The sequence below is a fragment of the Haematobia irritans genome, chromosome 2, assembly GCF_050003625.1.
Source record: "Haematobia irritans isolate KBUSLIRL chromosome 2, ASM5000362v1, whole genome shotgun sequence".
In the NCBI taxonomy this organism is placed as follows: Eukaryota; Metazoa; Arthropoda; class Insecta; order Diptera; family Muscidae; genus Haematobia; species Haematobia irritans.
In genome coordinates this window covers 201,709,453-201,730,601 of record NC_134398.1, presented here as the reverse complement: position 1 = coordinate 201,730,601, position 21,149 = coordinate 201,709,453, and the positions used below count along the sequence as shown (strand labels likewise).

General features: G+C 26.5%; 1 protein-coding gene across 2 annotated transcripts in view; it reads right to left on the bottom strand.

Annotated features, from left to right (window-relative positions):
* nub (nubbin) overlaps positions 1–21,149 on the bottom strand; it is a 205,919-nt gene that overhangs the window by 18,569 nt on the left and 166,201 nt on the right. Inside the window, exons 1-2 of one of the 2 annotated variants that reach the window (XM_075297174.1) lie at positions 17,827–19,038; positions 2,601–2,645 (exon numbers count right to left, since the gene is read on the bottom strand). In XM_075297174.1, coding sequence (XP_075153289.1) covers positions 2,601–2,645; positions 17,827–17,941 — 160 coding nt within the window. In that variant the 5' untranslated portion in view covers positions 17,942–19,038. Of the gene's footprint in view, positions 1–2,600; positions 2,646–17,826; positions 19,039–21,149 lie in introns of those variants that run through there. The other variant, XM_075297173.1, reaches the window with a different exon arrangement.

The following is a 21,149-nucleotide window of genomic DNA, read 5'->3' as shown; positions in this document are numbered from 1 at the left end:
GAAATTTTTCTATGAAAAATTTTTTTGAAATTTTTCTTTAAAAATACAATTTTGAGAAAATAATACAGAAATAAAATTCTGAGAAATTTTCCTATAGAAAAAAATTGAGAAAATTTTCTATAGAAATAAAATTTTGTAAATTTGCCTATAGATATAAAAATAAAAAATAAAATTTTTGGAAAATTTTTCTTTAGAAATAAAATTTTTAGAAAATAATACAGAAATAAAATTCTGAGAAATTTTCCTATAGAAAACAAAATTAAGAAAAATTTCTATAGAAATAAAATTTTGAAATTTGTCTATAGATATAAAAATAAAAAATAAAGTTTTGGGAAATTTTTATATAGAAATAAAATTTTGAGAGAATTTTCTATAGAAATAACATTTCGATAAAAGTTTGAAAACATTTTTTGTAGAAATATATATTTTTTAGAAATTTTTTTATAGAAATGATATTTTGAGAAAGTTTACTATAAAAATAAAATTTTAAAAAATGTTTCTTTGGAAATTAAACTTGCAGAAATTTTTTTATAAAAATAAAAATAAAAATTTCTATAGAAATAAATTTTTGGAGAAATTTTTCTATAGAAATAATTTTTTGAAAAATTTTTCTAAAGGAATAACATTTTCTATAGATATAAAAATAAGAAATAATATTTTGAGAAATGTTTCTATACAAAAAAAAAATTGAGAAATCTTTCTTTAGAAATAAAATTTAGAGACATTTTTTATAGAAATAGACTGAGAAAATGTTCTCTAGAAATAAACATTTTGAGAAAATTTTCTATAGAAATATCATTTTGAGAAAATATTTTATAGAAATGATATTTTGAAAAAGTTTTCTACAAAAAAAATGTTAAAATTTTTCTTTAGAAGTAAAATTTTGAGAAATTTTTGTTTTTAAATAAACTTTGAAGACAAATTTTTGCCGAAATAAAATTCTGAGAAATTTTCCTATAGAAAAAAAAAATTGAGAAAATGTTCTATAGTAATAATATTTTGTAAATTTGTCTATAGATATAAAAATAAAAAATCTATGAAAAAAATTTTTCTTGAGAAAATTTTCTTTAGAAATAATATTTTGAGGAAATATTTTATAGAAATGATATTTTGAAAAAGTTTTCTATAAAAAAATTTGAAAAATTTTTCTTTAGAAGTAAAAATTTGAGAAAATTGTTTATAAAAATAAACTTTGAAGAACATTTTTTACAGAAATAAAATTCTGAGAAATTTTCCTATAGAAAAAAAAAAATTGAGAAAATTTTCTATAGAAATAAAATTTTGAAATTTGTCTATAGATATAAAAATAAAATTTTGGGAAATTTTTCTATGAAAAAAATTTTAGAAATATTTATAGAAATAAAATTTTGAGAAAATAATACAGAAATAAAATTCTGAGAAGTTTTCTTATAGAAAAAAAATTGAGAACATTTTCTATAGAAATAAAATTTTGAAATTTGTCTATAGATATAAAAATAAAAAATAAAATGTTGGGAAATTTTTCTTTAGAAATAAAATTTTGAGAAATTTTTTTATAGAAATAAAATTTTGAGAAAATAATACAGAAATAAAATTCTGAGAAGTTTTCCTATAGAAAAAAAATTGAGAACATTTTCTATAGAAATAAAATTTTGAAATTTGTCTATAGATATAAAAATAAAAAATAAAATGTTGGGAAATTTTTCTTTAGAAATAAAATTTTGAGAAATTGTTTTTATAGAAATAAAATTTTGAAATAGAAATAAAATTTTGAGAAATTTTTCTATAGAAATAGAATTTTTACAATATATTTCAAATTTCAATTAGATTATTTTTGGCACAAGTGGCAACCGTGGGTGTAAATGATATACCTCATCTTTAGATACGAGGCTGGTCTGATAAGTACAGAGCCTGACAGCTTGATTGGAAATATTCTACTTTCGTTTTGACAAGTTTTTCCGAAGGTTGGAAATTTTTTCGACTTTATTGGAAAAATCATCTCTCGTCCTTTGTGATTATTGAAATGTAATGTTGCAAAGGTTTTATATGCCCTAATAGAAACTGGTTCGTTAAATTAACGAAAACTGTAATTGAAACTAACCCAACGAAACAATTCCATAAATATAATTAATTATTTTGGTTTTGCATTTTAATGATTATTCTATTAAATAACGAAAAAAATCGTACTGTAAAATAATATTTCCATTGTTATAATAAATCATTTTTGTTTTGTTTATAAACAACTTTTTTTGGTTCAAGTTTAAAGAAATTTTCTTTGTATTTGTTCAGCGTAATAAAATCCATATTAATTTCCCATTGCTATTCAAAATAGTGTTTTTGATTTAATGGCTAAAATTTTGTATGTGTTTTTAAACCAGAATTCATAACTCAAAAAGTCAATTTCCAATTTGTGTATCTAAATTTAATACCAATCCTATTACGAGTAAACCGAATTCTTAATTTTTAACATCCATTTGGTTATGATATCCACTGTGCTATATGCCTTAAAACTGACCATTTTCCTAATTTATTTTCGTTGACTTTTTTCCAATTATTGAAGCGAATTATAGTTCGTTTTAGTTACTCTCTTTTTGTTAAATTTCATAAAATATTTTACTTACCATTTGATTGCATGGGCGATGGAGATCGAGATAAACGAGTGATATCTGTAAATATAGAAAAATACAAATTAATTAAATATTGAGAAAAAAAAATATTTCATAACTAAAAATTATACAAAAATCCCCAAAAATTCACCAACTCCTCAATTCATCGAGTTTTATGATTAAAATTTGAAGATTTTAAATTTATTTCCTTGTCCATTCCCTTTTTCTCCCATATGCAGGCATGATTCACGGACTATTTATCATAGTTACCCTTGAATCTTATATTCATAAACATCTCCCTTTTCGAGGTTCTTAAACATGCAAACAAGTTATTAAAATTCTTTAGCATTTAGTTCAGATATGCACATTTGTTTGTTGGGAAAATCGAAATGTGTTTTTCTGAAAGTTATAAAAATCCCATATGTTCTACAAACAAAAACAAACCTCTTTAAATGACACTCGAATCGAATGAATGACCATAAGGGGGGCGAACAGAGAAAAAAAATGGGATATATGTCCATAGCAGAGTAGATGAAAATCATGAATGTTATTTTATGGATGATATTTCTAGACTAGTTATTGACCACCACCACCATGATCATCATCATTATTTTACTCTCAAACACCTGGTCATCCTTGAATGATTCCCTCCCTGATAACCAAAGAACTTTACAAAAAGGATACTGCTGCTTTCAGAATATTCAACAGACAGTTGGGACATAAGGACGAGCAATTCCTAAGGAATGTTTGGTACGTGCTAAAAAGTAATTTGAATTTCATATAATTTTATATGGGAATATGTGTGTGTGAGTTTTTTCTGAAAACTTTGTAATGGTTTCGAAATGATGACCATGACTATTGAGTGCATTTCATGTCCTTAAGATAATGCAGTTTTTATGCATATATTTATGGCTTTTCTCCAAGGCATTCGCCAACTAAAAGGTGAAAGAAAGTTTCCAAAGACTTTGTGTTATTGAGTCTCGTGCTAATTTATGTGAGTTTAGGGACCGTCTGATCTAAACTTTTTAGTATTTCTTAAAATGTTTCCGTTGTTTTACAGTTTTCTTTTTGGGTTCCTTTCAAAAGCAATTGAAAGGTAACAATGTTGCCTTTAATAGGGGTCTTTTGCTTTGAAGAAAGTGCTTCTTAACAATTTAAAGTATTAGAAAGTTGATTCACAAGACAAATATATAAGAGATATAAGCGGGATGAGATGACTAAATTAGTTTTTAAAGATTCAATATTTCCTTTAACTAAGGACGATTTCTTTAAATCAGAAATGTATTACTTTATTTTAAAGGTAAATTTGATTACTTCAAAGTCATACGACTTTAAAGGAGAGACGCAAATATCCAAAATTTGTATCCTATATTTAATAAAAAAAAATTTAAAGCAAATATTATAAACTTTACTTTTATTAAAATTTCATTATTTAAAAGAAATTTTTCCTTAACATTTTGTAAAGTGGACATCCAAAAATTTAGATAGCATACTCTTTAATACCATGTAAATATTTTTGTCAGTATAGTTGCTACGGGGATCTTTTCATTGATTGACTTTTGTGCTCAGCGAGTGACTTTTTTATGTTAGGAAACAAAAATTAGTTGCAGGACTAAAATCAGTAATTTGGAGAATTGCACATTTTTCTACCCTCAAAGAGAGATATTTTGTGCACCGAAAAAAATCTTTAATTTAACTTATTTTTTTGCCAAAAAAAAATTTTTAGTTTTGTAGTTTAATTTCATTATTTTGTTCGAAATTGTCCTTATTGAAGATTTTCATCGAAATTTGGATTTTTTTGGGGGTAATAATGAATTAAAGTCCATTTCGCTCTAGGATGCTTATTTAAGGAGATATGACCAAAATAACTCTTTCATATAAAATTTTGAAGTTTTTTTTTTTTAAATTTTCATTGAAAGTTGAACGCATATTTATGGAAATATGGCCAAAATAATTTCTTCATACAAAAATTTGAATTTTTTAAAATTTTTTATCAAAATTTTAGTTTTTTTATGATTTTTGTAGAAAATTTCAGGTATGGACACGAATTAACCTTCTGGTTCAAAAACGCATATTTAAGGAGAGGTGACCAAAATGAGCTTTTTATATACAAAATTGGAATTTTGCGAAGATTTTCTTCGATTTTTTATTTTTTGGGGTAAACCCGCTTTAACATCCTTTTTTCTCTAGGGCACGTATTTCAAAAGATATGGTCATAAATGAAATTAACTAGTGTAGTCCAATATAGACTAAAGCAGAAAAACATTTACGTACGATTCCCAAAAATACACTAAATTTTTAAAAAATTTTTATCAACATTTTAGTTTTTTTATGATTTTTGTAGAAAATTTCAGGTATGGTCACGAATTAACCTTCTTTTGGTTCAAGAACGCATATTTAAGGAGATATGACCAAAATTAGCTTTTTATATACAAAATTGGAATTTTGCGAAGATTTTCTTCGTTTTTTTTTTTTTTTTTTGGGGTAAACCCGCATTAACATCCTTTTTTCTCTAGGACACGTATTTCAAAAGATATGGTCATAAATGAAATGAACTTTAGTGTGGTCCAATATAAACTAAAGCAGAAAGAAATTTTCGTACGATTCCCAAAAATGCACTAAAAAAAGTGAATCCACGTGGAAGAAATATCTTGGTTAATTTTAGAAAATTTATAGAATATTTTTAGAAAAATTTAATTTAATTAATTAAATTATATTTGTAATACAACACTTTTTGTTTTTCGACAAATTCAAGAAAATTTATTAGATATAATTATTATTATTATTTTTTTTTTTTTCAAAAGAAAAAATTTGAATTCAAAATTGCAAGAAATGTCTTTAGTGGCATACAAAGTTCGAAATGGACACATTTATATTAAAATTTACAATATTAAAGAACTAAATTAACTACTTTGTGAGAAGAACTAAATTAACTATTTTTGTGAGTAATAAATTTTCGTGCTTCAGTTGTGTATAATTTTCTCCCATATTTTAATTCATTAGCTAACGTACGCAAAAAAATTATTAGAGTAAAGGAAACTTTCTCCAAACATATTAATTTCATGAACTAAAATAAAATTAAATTGGCTTTAGTGAATTTTTTTTAAGTGTAGTAAGAATGAACTACAGTATTGTTAAAATTGTGATTATTTGACGCCAATGATTTTCTTTTTTATTTTTAGTTAATTTTTTCTTCAATGAAAGGGTATAATTTCGTGAAAACAAAAACAAAATTTAAGCATATGTTCTCTCTATTACCACAACTTTTGCCACCAAATTCCTTGTTTCTTCCCCCTTAAATTTTCCTTTAACTTCTTGTATTTTGTCTTGTCTTACTTTTGGCAGACTTTTTCTTTCATTTCCCGGTTTTTTTTTTTGATTTGGATACACAAAAATTAGGAAGCTACGTGTTCTGGTTAATTATCATTCTGTTTTGCTTTCGATATTCTTAACATATTCGTCTCAAGGAAAATATGTCTGAGAAAAAGAGAAAAACACCCTCAGCAACAGCATTTGCTTATTAAAGCTTCAATTTCGTTGGTGAATTTTTGCCAATTTTGTGGCATTCACAATAAAATTTTCCAGATTAAAGAGAATAATCTATACCAAATATAAGAAGATTCTCTATTTAAAACCTTTTGTTTTGTTTTTGTATTGAGTTGAGAGAGGGTGGTAATTTCTCCCCAAATGCAAAACAAACAATTATTGATTATAGTTAGTTAGTGTGTGAATGAATGAGAACTGAGTGGGAGAGTTAGAATTGCTCCCACTATGGTGAGTTTATAGTATGCTTGTATGTATGTGTGTGTTATAAATCGATTGAATCGCAAATCCATAACCCCCTGTGGTTAGCATGTATTTTATTTATATTTATTGCTAGGTTTGGAAAATTTGCAAATGAAAACGCAAAATAAAATTTTGCCATTTAAATTTCAAGGAAATATGAGCTACCCACAAGAGATGGACTCCATAAGAATAACCCAACTAACTATTATTCAAAATATTGGTGGTTAATATCTAAAGTTGAGTGTATGAGATTAATTGTTTATGGCTACATTTGTATGGGGGGTTGTTGCCACACAAAAGGTCATTCTCAAAATTCTAAAATTTCCCAAAAACGAAAGAAAAAATTTATAAATATCAGAAAATCCATTTAGAGGAAAAAGAGCATCTGTGACCATTGTAGGTGTTAATGTTTCCAAGCGTATAAATGCCTCGTTGTTATTGTTGTTGTTGTTGTTGTTGTTGCTATAGTCTCAATGGCAACAAATAACGCGTGCCCAACTCGCGTGAATGGCTCATGTTGCATCAGTAGTATATGACCAGACCCATCTAACTTTTGTGTGTTGGCCTTTGGGGGCAATAGAAGGGTGGGTTTCCAATAACCACTTAATTTATATGACATTTGAACGATGCTAAATGCGTTCTAAAGATTTCCTTTAAATTTTTCCAAAAGTATTCAACTCCTTGCTTTAGTCCATATGTCCATTGAGTATATTTCAAGTGTTACTAATTTGGTTAGTCCTTAGGATATTTGGAGTTCATCATTTGCCGACGGTATTGTTGGCAATTTACATAAATTAAAAATAAAATTGGAAACATATGGCTTTAAATCAAAGGGGTTTTACAATAATATAAGAGGAAAAAATTAAGGAAACAAAGAAAATTTTATTTAATTTTTACTAATTAACTGAATTTAATTTAGTTGTATATTTATATAGAAAGTATATATTTTATAGGAAGAAATCTTATTGAAAATTTCTTTAAAATTTAATTTCTATTGATTATTATTTTTTTCTTTGACAAACTAAATCATAATCATAGGCATAAATCATATTTAATTGAACTAAAAAATTAATTTATATAATTACCTTTCATAAAACACAGACATAAACTCCCTCTACATTTTTGTTTATTTGTTGAAAAAATTTAATATAAATATAAAATGTTGTGTTGCTCATACATTGTGTTCTAATATTTGTTATTTATGTAGATCACCGTCGAAAACTAACGATGTTAGTGGAAATATTGGATAATACATTTAATAATTAATTAAAAATCGTAAAAGCGAATTTTTATTAAAGAGATCTCTAGCCGAAATAATAATAAAATAAAAAATATTCAAATTGAATTAATTTTAATTTGATTAATTAAAATTGTATTCATATAATTTAGGAAAAGAAATATTATTTCATATTTCTTTAAAATATGTGTCATCTTTATTCAATTACTATTGATTATTATTATTGTTTTTAGTTGCGCAAACTAAATCTTATCGTAAGAAAATTTTTTATTTCATAAATACTTTTTAATAATTTCTAAATTTCGTTACCAATATTTAATCTTAACTCATTTTTCACCTTCGCTCATACCATGGCATCGAATTAAGTCATAAATATATCAAAAAATATAATGACTAAACAATTGATAAAAATAAAACACCAAACAATTCCGGTTATAGCACAACGATTCATAGTCTGGAATTAAAGTAGCACGTACTCCATTGGGTACGATGAAAGTCCACACGTGCAACATTTAAAATAGCCAATCAAAAATTAACACTAACAACGGAAGCGAAATAAATAATACGACTTTGAGTAATAGAGAAAGCAAATAATTTTATTGGGGACAATATTACCAATATATTGGTTAAATAGTGACAAAACTACAAACTTGAAAAACTGTCCCTTCCTTTTTGAATAACAAAAGAAAAATATAAACTAATTTGTATAGATTTTTTAGTGAGAAAAAGTTGTTGTGATTTTGCTTCATACGAATTTCTAACGATTTTCTAGAATTTTCCCATAACAAATATTTTATTTTTAAATTTGTCATATCATCATTTGAATATTCGATAAGAATTGATTGTGTCACAATATTTTTATGAATTTAATCATAAACGAAATGCAAATAAGTTAATAACCCATATTTTTAGAATTATAGGAATATTTTGAAGCTTCGTATCACAAACAGTAAATACGACTAGGCAACATTTATTTTTTTTTTGTTCTACTATTCATATTATATAAATATTATATTATATTAAAATAAACAGCAGTAAATTAAATTCAACTGATTAATATATAGTTAAATAAATTAAAATAAATTAAAAGTAATTGAGTTAATTGAGACTCTAAAAAAAAATTAAATTAAATAAATATCTAAATTTGAAAATTAAATAAATACAAAGCTAAATTATTAATTATATTAGATTATTAATTATTATTAGATTATATTAAATTAATTTAATTAAACTAGTTTATAAATTTAACTTAATTGCATTCAATTGAATTAAAGTAGTATACATAAAATTAAATTATAAAATAAAATATAAAGTTAAATTAAAAAACAACGAACTAAATTAATTTAAATAAAATAAACCTATCTTGATTTTATAGATTAAATTAAGTATTTAACAATTTATTAGATAAAATTAAGTTAAGTAATTATAATTACATTTAGATTTCATAACATTAAATTTAATTCATTTAAATATATTTTATTAAAATAATTTGAAATAAATAAAAGTTAATTCAACTGAATAAAATATTATACACTGAAAAAAATATTTATGTGATATAAAAGATTAAGCAACCTAAATTTTAGGATGCGAAATTTACAAAATATTAAGGACAAATTTCCTTGAAATAATGAAATTTCAATTAAAATAAAGTTTATAATCTTTGCTTCAAAAATCTTTTTCATTAAATTTAGGACACAAATTTTGTAAATTTGCGTCCCCCCGTTAAAGTCGCATGTTTTTGAACTAAGACTAAATTTCCTTAAAGTAAAGAAACACATTTTTGATTTAAAGAAATTGTCCGTAAATTAACTGAAATATTGAAACTTTAGATTTAAGACAAAAACGCTTCAAATATATGCTAAGACTTATTTTGAGGATTTAGGGTCTTCGGTTTAAATTTTTTTTTTTTTTAGAATTAAGAAAGCATACTTTACTTTGAAGTATTCGTTATAATTTAGATTTTTAAACTGGCATTTGTATGTACGTGAGTACCTTTATTAATAAACCACTAAAAGAGAATGAAAATTTGATAAATGAGATCTGTATCCTAATGTTAATTTTATTGGTCCTAGATTTAAAGCCATATGGGTCGCTAAATAAATTCTTTATTTTAAAGAAGTCGCATCTTTGGCTCGGAATCCTTAAGGGTAGGTCAAAATTTTTTAATCCAAGTAAACTTTTTTTTAGTGTATATAATTAATGTAAGTAAAATGATTTAAAAGAATATCATTAAATATATTTCTCTTTAAAACGTTGTTAAATTAAATAAAATTAAAAAAAAAATAAAGATCAATTAAAATAAAACAGATCAAATAAAAATAAACCTTAATTTATATAATTTTAAATCAAGTAAATTTAAATTGTATTTATTCCAATCTTATGTAGCTTATATAATTAAATAAAATAATAAATTAAATAAAAATAAATTAATTTAATTTAAATTAAATAAAAATTAAACCATATTAATTATTTAGAATATAATTGATTATTTTTTTGTTAATAAATAAGAATATATTAAAATTGATTCAATTACATTGATCTACTGTAATTGAAATAATAAATAATAATTAAAATAATTTTTAAATTAGAATAACTACATTTAATTTAATTCAATTTAATTTAATATAGAACAATAAATAAAATAAAATAATATATTAAACTTAACTATATTAAGATAAGTAAAATTAAACCTTATTGTTAAATATAATAAAACTATTTTTCTCTTACCTGAATCTTAAAATTTATATAAATATATGTAAGCTAAATGAAATTTAGCTTACAAAAAAAGAATTAATTGACTTAAACTAAATCAAATTAAAATAAGCTTAACAAAATTATATACAACTAAAATAAAAAAATATTTTTTTTTAGTTTTTATTTTAATTTTTAACAACACTAAATTAGATAAACTTTAATTAAATAATAAATTAAATTAATCTAAATTAATTGAAGAAAAATTCAACCATTCTTTTTATATGTTACATTATATGTTTAAATATATTTTCCTGTCGAATTTTGTTACCTAGTGTTTTATTGCCAAAACATGTGTCATTCATTTAGTTATGACACAAATGACGTATTCCTCCATTACCGTAGAAAACCAAAATTAAAATAAAATTATTTCAAATACAATTTTGAAGGATCCCATTGACTTAATAAATCTGTATGGCTTGTTTTCCAAATCGCTATGCCATTGATAAAGTTTTTATTTGTTATCACGAGTGGTGTTGGGCATTTAGTATTAAACTGTTGGTGATTAATTTACGATTGTTTAGCACAATTGTTATTTTTGAATAAGGTGTCATTTTCTGGGTATTCAGTTAATAAATATGTACATATGTATGTATGTGCTTTTTTTGCTGGTTGACAAACAAAATTATTGATTATTTTAAATATTTTTTCCCCCAGGTATTTGTTATTTTTTGTTTTGATAAGGCTTTTAAAGCTTTTTGTAAATATTCAAGATATGAATTTTAGTGGTTGATATTTACATGGTTTATATAAAACCAAACAATGGCTACAGGTGAGTAGAGGGGTAAGAGAAGAGTGTTATATTTTATCATCTTTAGTTGATTTGTAAAGTAGGTCATCTGTCCGAAAAAACTATGTGTGTGTGTTGTGGCCATTTAAATTAAATATATGTGGGGTAAATAAAATACAAACGAGTAAGAATCTAGAAAATGTTTTAAAACAATGTCTTTAGTAATTCATTTAACTTTCAAATAGCTAAAAAAAAATTGGAACCCAAATATAAAGATTAGTTTAAATCAAGGAATCTCAAGATATTTGCAATAGTCATCATAATAGAAAAAATAATATTACACTCAAAGAAACACACAGAAAAAATTTTCATAAAAATTTTAATTGAGTTTTAAAATGTATTCAATTAAAAATGTAATTGATTCAACAAATGTTTTAATTGCATCAATTAATTTTTTAATTGATAGTATAATTTCTGTGATTGAAGACATTTCAATTAAAAAATTAATTGAATCAATTAATTTCGTGATTGAATCAAAAAATTTTTTTTGTGCAGGTTTAATTTTTTTTTTCATAGATAGTATCATATTTATACCCTGCGCCACACTGCGGAACAGGGTATTATAAGTTAGTGCATATGTTTGCAACACCCATAAGGAGACAAGATAGACATATGGTGTCTTTGGCAATATTGCTCAGGGCCGGCCCCCTGAGTCGATCTAGCCATGTCCGTCTGTCCGTGAACACATTTTTGTAATCAAAGTTTAGGTCGCAATTTAAGTCTAATCGACTTCCAATTTGGCACAAGTATGTGTTTTTTTGCTCAGAATAGAACCCTATTGATTTTGGTTCAAATCGGTTCAGATTTAGATATAGCTCCCATATATATATTTCGTCCGATATGGACTTATATGACCCCAGAAGCCAGAGTTTTACCCTAATTTGCTTAAAATTTTGCACAAGAAGAACAATTAGTACTATAGTCAAGTCTGAAAAATTTTATTGAAATCGGTTCAGATCTAGATATAGCTCCCATATATATCTTTCGCCCGATATGGACTAATACGGTCCCAGAAGCCAGAGTTTTACCCCAATTTGGTTGAAATTTTGCACTAGGAGTACAATTAGTAGTGTAGTCAAGTCTGTCAAATTTTATTGAAATCGGTTCAGATATATATATATATATATATATATATATATATATATATATATATATATATATATATATATATATATATATATATATATATATATATATATATATATATATATATATATATATATATATATATATATATATATATATATATATATATATATATATATCGTTCGTCCGATTTACACTCATATGACCACAGTGGCCAATCTTTTACTCCGATTTAATTGAAATTTTGCACAGGGAGTAGAATTTGCATTGTAGCTATGCGTGCCAAATTCGGTTGAAATCGGTTCAGATTTAGATATAGCTCCCATATATAGCTTTCTCCCGATTTACACTCATATGGCCACAGAGGCCAATTTTTTGCTCCGTTTTAGTTGAAATTTTCCCACAGGGAGTATAATTAGCATTGTAGCTATGCGTGCCAAATTTAGTTGAAATCGGTTCAGATTTAGATATAGCTCCCATATATATATCGTTCGTCCGATTTACACTCATATGACCACAGTGGCCAATCTTTTACTCCGATTTAATTGAAATTTTGCACAGGGAGTAGAATTAGCATTGTAGCTATGCGTGCCAAATTCGGTTGAAATCGGTTCAGATTTAGATATAGCTCCCATATATAACTTTCTCCCGATTTACACTCATATGGCCACAGAGGCCAATTTTTTGCTCCGATTTAGTTGAAATTTTCCCACAGGGAGTAGAATTAGCATTGTAGCTATGCGTGCCAAATTTAGTTGAAATCGGTTCAGATTTGGATATATCTACCATATATAGCTTTCGCCCGATTTACACTCATATGACCACAGAGGCCAATTTTTAACTCCGATTTAGTTGAAATTTTGCACAAGGAGTAGAATTAGCATTGTAGCTATGCGTGCCAAATTTGGTTGAAATCGGTTCAGATTCAGATATAGCTCCCATATATATGTTTTTCTGATTTCGACAAAAATGGTCAAAATACCAACATTTTCCTTGTTAAATCGCCACTGCTTAGTCGAAAAGTTCTAAAAATGACTCTAATTTTCCTAAACTTCTAATACATATATATCGAGCGATAAATCATAAATAAACTTTTTCGAAGTTTCCTTAAAATTGCTTCAGATTTAAATGTTTCCCATATTTTTTTATTAACATTTTGCTCCACCACGGGCATTAGCCGATTTAAATTTTAAGTCTTCAGAAGTCTAAAAAATTTTGTACAGATCGAGTCAGATGTAAATATATGTATATGGAAACATTATCTTTATATATAACACCCAATACATTTGACGGATTTGATATGGTATCGAAAATGGGGATTTAAAAATGTGGATCTACAAGTGGTCATATAGTCGGCCCCGCCCGACTTTAGACTTGCCTTACTTATTTTATTTTAAATTTCACCAATATGATATGAGATACTTTTCTAAAATTTTTAAAATTTGCCATAATTATTTCCATATTGACCTTCGTATAGCGCCAAAGATATTTTTGAAGATTTTAACTCATTTTTTCTTCAAAATATGAAAAAATTTTTGAGCAATACAAATTTATTATGTCTAATAAACTTTTTCAAATATGTCGAAAAATTTTTAGTTATTTTTACCAAATAGACACTTGTAGCTTAGTTGACTTAACAATTCCTTATGTGAATGATCTCTACTACCAATGTTCATCAGCTTCTCATACAACTACAATCCCTTAATTTTGACAAAACTGTTAACCATTATTATGGCTACCATGTCCACAAAATAGCTGATGGATTTTACCTAAGGCTGTTTCATTCTCCTCCACTTGGAGGCGCTTTCGTCCATTTTAAGAAGTCATGTTTAAGTCTTCAATCAATTGTTTATAAAATATTAGCAACCCTTTTGACAGAATATATGACTTCTTGACGCAAAAACACAAAACCTAAGAAGGTGTTAACAAGAATAACAAACTACTTTCAATTAACTCCTTATAAATATTCCATAGGTAACTTCTTACCACCCCATTCAACAAAAAAAAAATCCCTCCCTTCCTCCTTCCACCCCTCTTACCATCATTGAAGTTATATTGTTCTTAAGGTGGTATAGAGTAAAGGAAGCATTCAAGAATGCTCTTTGTAAATTTTGCGAAAAAGGATCGTGAAATTTATTCGATCCCTATTGCAATGACTTATAACTCCCTTTAACCAAGATATACGCCACAATTACATAAAAGAGACTCTTAAGACAAATATTGGCAATGGGTTGTTAGATATTTCCTTATTACAAAAGACAAATCAACTTTGCCTGATTATTAAGAGGGTAATAGAAGAAAGAAACCGAAATGTGACAAAACAAGTTAATGGTTATTTTTGGTTTCTATTGGCCAGCCCATTCATTGTGTCTTGTGCAATATATTTGTAATAATCTTATAGATAATATCAATATCGTAATAATATTTGACCGATCATAGTCTATTGTAAATTTCTCGTAAATTTGAGTGTTTCATAGTAGGAAAAAAATTTAAAAAAATCAAAGTCCTTTAAAAACGTGTTAATCATAGCTTCAATTTCTTAATTCACTTTTTAAAGTAAAAAATTCAATGTTTAAAGTAAAAAAGCATCTATAAAATAAAGTCTTAGGTTATATTAGGTAGGTGGCAGCCCGATGTATCAGGCTCACTTATAATATTCAGTCCATTGTGATACCACATAAAGTCTTGAAAGGCATCTGGTAGTTTTGAATACTTTACAGCGTTATTGTCAAGTTACAAAAATTATAGAATTTTAGGACATTTGGAGATTTGGTCCCATGCTTTAGGAAAAAATTAACCTCAGGTGCCAAAAAATTTTCATTTAGGTAAAGACATCCATTTTAATATCGAATTTCCTAACTCTAAAGGCAAAACGCCATCATCGGAAGGTTTATCGGCTTTTGGTCAAATACAAAAAAAAAACCCATTTAGTCAGAGAAATACGTCTTCTTTGCTAAATAAAAGTGACATTTGTAGCTTAAGGACAAGAAGGCCTTGTGCACTATTTTTTAAAGAAAATCTTTAGAATTGGTCAAGTATTTTTTCACTGTAAAAGTGGGAATCGATAAAAATCGATAACTATACAAATAAATGCAGTATAAATTAAAACAAAATCATATCTTCGTAAAATTTCTAAATTTTATTTCTACAAATACACTAAAAAAAAGTTTAATTGGATCCAAAGATTTTGACCTTCCCTTAAGGATTTTGGTATTGATACCGAGCCAAAGATGCGGCTTCTTTAAAGTAAAGAAATTTTTTAGCGACCTATCTGGCTTTAAATCTAGGGCCAATAAAATTAAAATTAAGATACAGATCTAATTCATCAAATTTTAATTCTCTTTTCGCGGTTTATTAATAAAGGTAATCACGTACAAATAAATGCCAGTTTAAAAATCCAAATTATAACGGATACTTCAAAGTAAAAAAGGTTTTCTTAATTCCAAAAAAACTTTGAACCAAAGACGCTAAATGCTCAGAACAAATCCTAGCCTATATTTGAAGCGTTTTCATGTTAAATTTAAAGTTTCAATATTTCAGTTAATTTAAGGACAATTTCTTTAAATCAAAAATGATTTTTTTTAGTTTAAGGAAAATTAGCCTTAGTTCAAAGACATGCGACTTTAAGGGAGGGACACAAATTTACAAAATTTGTATCCTAGATTTAATGAAAGCAATTTTTGAAGACAAATTTCTTTAAAATAATGAAATTTTAAGATTATAAACTTTATTCCAATGACAATTTCATTATTTTAAAGAAATTTGTCCTTAATTTAAAAATTTTAATTTATTCGTTTGTTCAGATGTTTTCTTCATGTGTTATCAAAGTTCTTTAAAAGTATGTTAATGGCAACGTAAATTTTCATATTCAGGGTCGAGATCACGTACAAAATTATGATATTTTGCAAGTAAAAACGTCTTTATTTAAAAAAGGTGTTGAAAAAATATCTCCTATTTATGAACGCTTTTTAGCTTTTGAGTCAAGATACAAAAAGTCAACTAATTTTATTTTTTTTTTTAATTCAAACATAATTTGTTTTAATGTAAAGATATCAATTTTTAAGTCGTAACATTTAACTATAAGGACAAAACGACTTCAATGAAATGTTTATCGACTTTTAGAAATAGAAAAACCATATAGCAATGCACAGAAAAAAATCAGTAAACTACATTATGGGAAAATTAACTATCTCCTGCGAAAAAATGAACTAAATTGTATTTCAAAATTTTGAGATTCATTCCGACATTTTTGGATTTTTAACTACAATTTACGAAATATATCTTTCTCGAAAATCAAAACTGAACTAAAAATAACGAAAAAAATTTAGGCGCCTGATCATTCCCATTTTAACCACGCTGTAGTTCATTCTTACTATTTTTGAGAATTGTACGAAGAACTTTTTCTTTTGGAATTGAATTAATTTTAATGTCATTGAAATTTAAAAAAAATTTTTTTTTGAGACATACTTGGAATAAAGAAAAATTCATTGTGCTGGGGAAAATTTCCTACCAAATTTTAAAAGTAAAACAAAATAAAATTTTTTGCAATAAATATTAGTTCATTTTAGCATTAGTTTTACAATAGTTTTTTTTTCTTTGTGAAATTCGTCATCCATGCTAAGCGAAATTCGCATTTGTTCTTATTTTAAAGAACCCGCATCTTTGACTCAATACCAAAATCCTTAAAGGAATGTCAAAATCTTTGGATCCAAGTAAATTTTTTTTTGAGTGTACCATTGAAGTTTTGTCGCCATTAAAAAAGCCTTAAAACACAGCCAGATTGTTAACCATTCCACCACATTAGAATATTAATTTTAGAGCTACAAGTATTTCATAAGAAGAATATTTTTTATGAAAGCCTTTAAACCAATTTCTTCCGGTGTTATTGTCAGCCCATAATTTTGTTTTAATGTTCAATTTTAAAAATTTTTCCCAAAAAAGTAAGATTTCATTAAGTTGTGGAAAATTTCGAAAAAAATAATAAAATTTAACTACAAGCAAATAATTTTTCTCCAATAAAAATAAGTTAAATTTAGCGTTAATTTAACTATGGATTTTTTTCTGTGTATTCAATACAATATTTTATAGGTAAAATTATAACAAAAATTTTTAATATAAACTAAACATATTTTTATTTTAAAAGAAATCTTAGTTTTTACTTCTAAATGTAGTTCGTTTTAAAAAAAAAGCTCATTGTCTTTTTTCTGAATCTTGAGATGTTTCCCTTCATCGCAGATGTCTCACAATTTGAATAAATTGCAACTCCTAAAAATCAACCAAACCATCTGTTTTTATTTCTAATGAGCTCGACTAAACAAAAATAATTCCGAAAATCAAAAAATAAACTAAGTTCGGTCTTATTGTTTATAGTGTAAGAGTAAAGCACACGATTTTCCTTTTTTAGCTGAATTCAATAAAAAATTTCATAAATGTCTGACAAAACTTTTTTAAGCTTTAGAAAATAACCACTTGTTTACAATTATAAAGACATTTTAGCTTTATACCTATTAAAACAGAAGTGATAATTTCCTCATTGAATACAAAAACATTTAATTTTCTTATATATGTTATGTATTAAAATTAAAACTTACATCGATTTTGCATAATATGATGTGCGGTGGTGGGTGTTTTTAATAAATCACGTTTCAGTGAATTATTATTATCCTCCGGTGTTGTCGAATGCCAACGTAGCTCTGACATAACCATTTTCACCACAAAATGTTATAGTTTTTTAAAGAATTTTTTTGTTTTCAATTTTTTTAAGTTAAATCTTTGGTACACTTGTATAAAATAATTTTTTAATAATTTTAAAATTGTGTCTATTTTTCATACAATTTGAATTTGAAACACTTTTGTTTATATGATTTAGGAGATAATATTTTTTTTTTAATTTTATACACTTGAAATTTTTTGTCTCATGTCATTTTAAGGAATGTTGTAAATTCATTTTTTGTCTCTATATTTGCATACGAGTTTTTTTATTATTATTTTAGTTTCTTTTTAGAGCATTTCATTTGTTTGGGAATTTTTTTTGTGGCATTTACGTTTTCCGTTTATTTCGGATTTCTTTGTAGGGAGCGCCAATTGTGTGTGATGTGTTCACATAAACGTTTCGTTAGAAACTAATTTTCCGATTTGAAGACAAAGTGTTACAATACCTTTGTCTATGGGCTATACACACGCACCAAAATACCGAATTATTATGAATATTGGCAAAAAAAAACACACACAGAAATCGTCCTAAGGAAAAGACGCCAATTTTTTTTGTAGTCCACAAATCCTTAAAATTCAATTGTGTCTGTCTGTGAGAAGATCCTGTATAAGGGTTTGTTTTGTATTGTTGTTGTGTTTGTATTGTGCAGATTTCCGTTTTTGCCTTTATTTTCCGTTAGATTTTGCCTTATTTTCTAGAGAATATTTCTCAGCTACGCAAATTCCTTGATAAGATTTGCAAATGCTTTTGCAGACTCATGAGAGAGGGTGTGTGAGAGCGCGCGCGGTTTCCCAATTGCTGAGGGGGGGTTGAATTTTCCTAATGATGGGTTTTTCGTTTACGTTTGGTCAAAACAAAAACTGAATTTTCCCAATTTGAATCTTTTTGGGATTTGGAACACTCTTATAAAGATATTTCTCTTGTTGGTTTTTGTTTTTTTTTTTGTTCGTTTATTGTTTGTTTTCTTCGATAGTTTTGCTTTTATTTTACTTTTCTTGCCGTTTGCGAAAGCGACGGTTATGTTCTTTACAAACAGCGTTATGCGTTTATCTTGTTGCACGTTATGTTTCCAACTAAATTCACCGCACACTCAATAGCTGGCCACTAACATTTTCTCCTTCTCCATTTCTTGGCTAAAGACGAATTCAACGACCGTTCATCAGGGATGGAAAATACAATTTTTAAGAAAGTACAAAAAAGGTATTTTTTGAGCGGAAAGGTACTTTTTACTAAATTTCAACAAAATTTCACTGGAAGATTATTGTCAAGAGACTGAATTTTAAAGAAAATAAAATTTTGAAAAAATTTTCTATATAAATAAAATTTTGCAAAAATTTTCTTAGCCGGCTATCATACAAAAACCTTTTTTTCGGAAGGTTCAAGTGTGGTTTATTGTTGGGTTTAATGAACTGCCTGAATTTATTCTTATAATTGGTTGACAGTTTTGCTGCAAGTAGGGGATGCTGATGAGGAATGTGGTAATTCCGAAACGTGCGTCCATCCAACCATCTTGCATTCTATAGGGCTTTGCCCAAATAAATTTGACAAACATTCTTTTCCTCTGTTGGTTAAGCTACACTTTTAGTTTAGTCAATGTATGGTTTTAAGCTGAAATAAAAAAAACAACAACAATGCTTAAAGAACAAAACCAACAATAACAAAACAAAACGAAGGGAAATAAAATTTTGCAAAAAAATTCTATAGAAAAAAAATTTTGCAAAATTTTTTCTATAGAAATAAAGTTTTGCAAAAATTTCCTATAGAAATAACATTTTTACAAAATTTTCAATTGAAATAAAATTTTGACAACATTTTCTACCGAAATAAAAAATTGATAATATAGAATCGCATTCCTTTTTCGACTAAAACATTCTTGAAGTTCAATAAAATCCTGTTTTTGACTATATCTTTTACAAAATCAAGATTTTCTTCCCACATGAACATGTCTGTTTTGCCATATTTGTAAAAGACTATTAGCAAATAAGGTTGATAAAGACTTTCTCAAAATATTAAAATATTTTGTCAAAGCTATTGTACCATAAATCTGATATCGACTCAAAAATGTCTACACAAAAGGTACTAAATCATTCGCGGGGGTACTACGGTACTGACCGGGGTGAAAAAGTATTGATAAAAGTACTTTAGTACTGCATTTTCCATCCCTGCCGTTCATTCACTTCGCACACAACCGCGCGAATTCAACAATGAATTTGCTCTCATTTTTTTTTTGTATTCTTCTGATACTGTTTTGTTTTTGTGGTTCGAACATTATTTGTTGTTGTTGTTTGTATTGTAGGAGCCTTTCTTGAAGAGGGGGGTTCTGTTTACCGTTTTAACATTCATTCTATATCTACACAGGCAAATGAGACACACACCATTGTAATAAACACATGTCAAACACTGAGACGACACAACTAAGTTAGTACACATCACTCATATAAATGGATTAATTCTTAAATATAAATTATTGTTGTTGTTCTTATAAACTGGCAATACAAAAAAGAGAATCCACTCCAATGGACAGAGAATGAAAACCCCTTTGCCATCTGCAAAAGAGTATAAAAACCAATTGGATTCTTTAGCCGACGGCTACAAGGGGAATATCATCCACATGGAAAAATATTCTCTTTGCAGTTTACTAATTCCCCTACTTATGCTCTCAATTAAACAAAATGCTGTAGTTGCCTTGCAATGCTTCCCCTTGAAATTAAAATAAAATCCACATTTCTCTGCTGCAAAGAGAATCTACTTTAATTTCTCTCTCCCTCTCCCTCTCTCTATCCCTCTCACTAGGTCTATTTTCTCTGTTCTGTAATTGGTTTCTAAAGGTTCTCTCTCTTTCTCTGTTTAAAATCTCTCAATGGGTATTCTCTCAAATTGCATACCATCAAGCCTTTTTATTTAAAAATCCACACGCATGGCATGGTTTCATGTATCGTTGTTGTTGTTGGTCTCTTCTCTAATGCATTGGTATTGGTGTTTCTCAACATTTTAAACTGCCTTAGCAGTGTCATTGTTGTTGCCATTGTTATCATCACCGTTATGAGTTGTTAAAGTCATAGTACTTTACATTTTTACGTTACGTATTCGTATAGAGTGGGGGATACAGAGTCGTTATAAATGGATGTATGTGTGCGTGTGTGTGTCTATGGAGATGGTAGCATTTTGTTGGATAAATACAACAGTGGGAGCCATAGACCT